At 46.3% G+C, this 2,822-nt stretch overlaps 1 protein-coding gene across 1 annotated transcript in view; it reads right to left on the reverse strand.

Moving 5' to 3' along the window:
• LOC111672994 (beta-1,3-N-acetylglucosaminyltransferase lunatic fringe-like) overlaps positions 1 to 2,573 on the reverse strand; it is a 10,301-nt gene extending 7,728 nt beyond the window's left edge. Inside the window, exon 1 of the mRNA XM_023430601.2 lies at positions 2,081 to 2,573. Coding sequence (XP_023286369.1) covers positions 2,081 to 2,449 — 369 coding nt within the window. The 5' untranslated portion in view covers positions 2,450 to 2,573. The remainder of the gene's footprint in view (positions 1 to 2,080) is intronic.
• Positions 2,574 to 2,822: the final 249 nt, after the last annotated feature.

The raw sequence follows: 2,822 nt of genomic DNA on the forward strand, positions 1-2,822 counted from the left end.
GTGTGTGTGTGTGTGTGTGTGTGTGTGTGTGTGTGTGTGTGTGTGTGTGAGAGCGCGCACATGTTTACTCTTGTGATCAGACACATTTTTAACTTCCCATGAGAAATCTGGTGAGTTCCCAGGGCATCTGTGTGTGTGTGTGAAGGTAACACTGTGAGAATGTGTGTGTGTTGCTGTATTTCCATTACTCAGCAGTCTTACAGTATAGAGGTGTGTCTGGGAAACAGGTAGAATTACACACACCTGACCGTGAGAGCAGATGCAGGAATGCGTCACACACACACACACACACACACACACACACACACACCAGCACACACACACACACACACACCAGCTGATTTCCCCTACATTTAAGCTGTATTTACATGGCAACAGTCTGGGTGCAGCATGAGATGAGACTTGAATGAGTCCTTCCTCAAACACTGAGGTTTAAATGGAAATCAGAACGACCGCTGAGCGATCCACAGTCACGTCTGCATTCGATTAGGAGCTTTGAAGACGCTGGGTGCAGTTTACCACAGTCCCATGTGTTTTATAGCAACAGATTCATCTTTGACTCAGCCACCACTGTGATTCAGACCAAAAAGCTGTCTCTCCATCTGCTTTGATCTCAAATATTTATCTGTGAGGCTGTACGACCCAAACTCTCCCTGCACCAACATCTCCCTTTTCATCTCCAGTAGTCATGTTAAATCTCAGGACTCCACCTGGAAACGATGGTTTCCAACATGATCAGGTTTAGAGTTGCAATGATTACTCAGTTAATTGAAAATGAACCAGCAACAAGTTAGATAATCTAGTAGGGAATTCTTCAAGCAAAAATGACAAAAAAATTCACTGTTTCCAGCTTCAAAAACATGAACATTTTCTGTTTTTTCACTCTTCTCTGATGGCACACTGGGTATCTTTGGGGTTTGGGCTGTTGGCAGGATGAAAAAGGATATTTGAAGACATCACCTCAGGCTCTAAAACTGAAATATGAGCAAAAATGTTCATCTGCAAAGTAGCTACCATCGTCAAATAAATCTGGTAGGGGAAAAAAAAAAAGATAAAAGATTTCATGTAGTGGAGAAGAAGCAGAAAGTTTAAGGAAGTGGAAATTCTCAAGCCACGTACAAACAAATTTGTCACTTTCACCTCTGAAACAGACCACAAATCACTCTGAAATTCAACTTCTGTGAGTTCAAAGCCGTGGCATGTCAGTTCATATGATGTTTGAAGCTGTGTTTTATGATGCAGAGCTCTGCACGGCGATGCCAGTCTGAACTACAACTGAAAAATTGTTTTTGTCTTGAAGTAAATCTGCATGCATCTCACTGAGTCAACTTGATGAAATCCAGGGTTCATTCATCCGTCTACAGCCCTACAGTACAGTCTTTCCTCTTCATGTCCCCTGCTTGTGTCATGTCAACATGTTAGCAGCAGCGTGGTCGGCCTGTTAACCCTCAGATCTCCCATCTCATACATAACAAAGGCCTCTATCTCAGTTTTACAATGCACTGGCTGGCTGGATCAAAGAGCCACTGGACCCAGTCACATTACAGGGGGTTTACAACTTACTTGCAATTGCAGTAGGAGATGAAGGAAACATTTAGGATGCCACTTCCCTTACATAGGAACTCTTAACACAGGATAATACTTTGCATGAGGCTGGATAATGTGACTTTGAGCTCTGATCTTAAATGATCAGCACAGGTCTGGCGTGAAATACTGAGTAGCAGACAAGCTCTCCTTCATGTGACCCTTCACCACCTGATAAATCACATTAACACACGATCTCAGTGAACCATCTGGTAGCCTGTTTTTTATCCCATTGTGTCATCAGGGGTTGCACAAAATAACATATTATAAAGGCTCCTGATTGTTCACTGTCTGAAGGGTTTAGACCCCAGAATGAAGCGTGCAGTAGTGTATGTCTCTTCAGGTTTCTAACAGCTGCAAAAGTCATGTTCAAATCAGCTTTTTGTTTATTTATCACAACTTTAGGCCTGTTTAATCTCTCACGTTGTCTTGTAAGAAATTTAGCTTTTTCTTCCAGTGACAGTCATCAAGTATCCCACAACACGCCTTGGCTCACCTGTTGCATGTTTCTGGAGATCCAGGTGTCCAGCAGCAGCTCCAGTCTCTGCCGGTGATACCTCCCCGTTGTCTTCACCGCTATGAACACGTCAGAGGGGGTGAGATGCTCCACAGGTCCCGGCGGAGCGCTGCTCCGCAGGGGGCCGCTTATCGCTCTCCTCTCCCGGGTCAGTCTCCTGAAGTACGCCGAGAAAACTTTTCCGCTCGCCGCTGCGGCTGGAAGCTCCTCCGGGTCTCCGCTGCCCGGGTGTCCGACAGTGACGACGAGCATCCCGGTCACGAGCAGACAGGTGACCGCGGCGGCAGCGGCGCGGGGTCCCGCCGCTGAGGTGAAGGTGCTTTTTGTTTCCCCGGTGGGTTTCCACATTGTGACTGTGAGGACGGTTTTACAGCTTCGTTCATTGACAAGAAAACTGTTCCCTCCAGTTCACAACATTTCCTCTCTGCAGACACAAGTCATAACTGTGTTACAGTCACTTCTCGTGGGTGACCTCCCACTATTTGACTCGCTGCCTTATTTTACACTGAGGTTATAAACTCCACCGGTGGGCGGAACGGGCCAGCGTTGATCCAATAGCCGGTTTAAGCGCTTGGTGTGGGCGGGGTTAACCAGCAAAGAGGCGGCCATGTGGATCTCCACATGGCAGTTTGAGACACTGACTTTTGGAGGTGGGGGGGCCTTCACTTTCTCTTTCAACTTAAAGAAACTAGTTGCGATCATCCTGCTACTTTAGGTGCTG

The sequence above is a fragment of the Seriola lalandi genome, unplaced genomic scaffold, assembly GCF_002814215.2.
Source record: "Seriola lalandi dorsalis isolate HSWRI2012SDOR001 ecotype SW California unplaced genomic scaffold, Sedor1 jcf7180002054907, whole genome shotgun sequence".
In the NCBI taxonomy this organism is placed as follows: domain Eukaryota; kingdom Metazoa; phylum Chordata; class Actinopteri; order Carangiformes; family Carangidae; genus Seriola; species Seriola lalandi.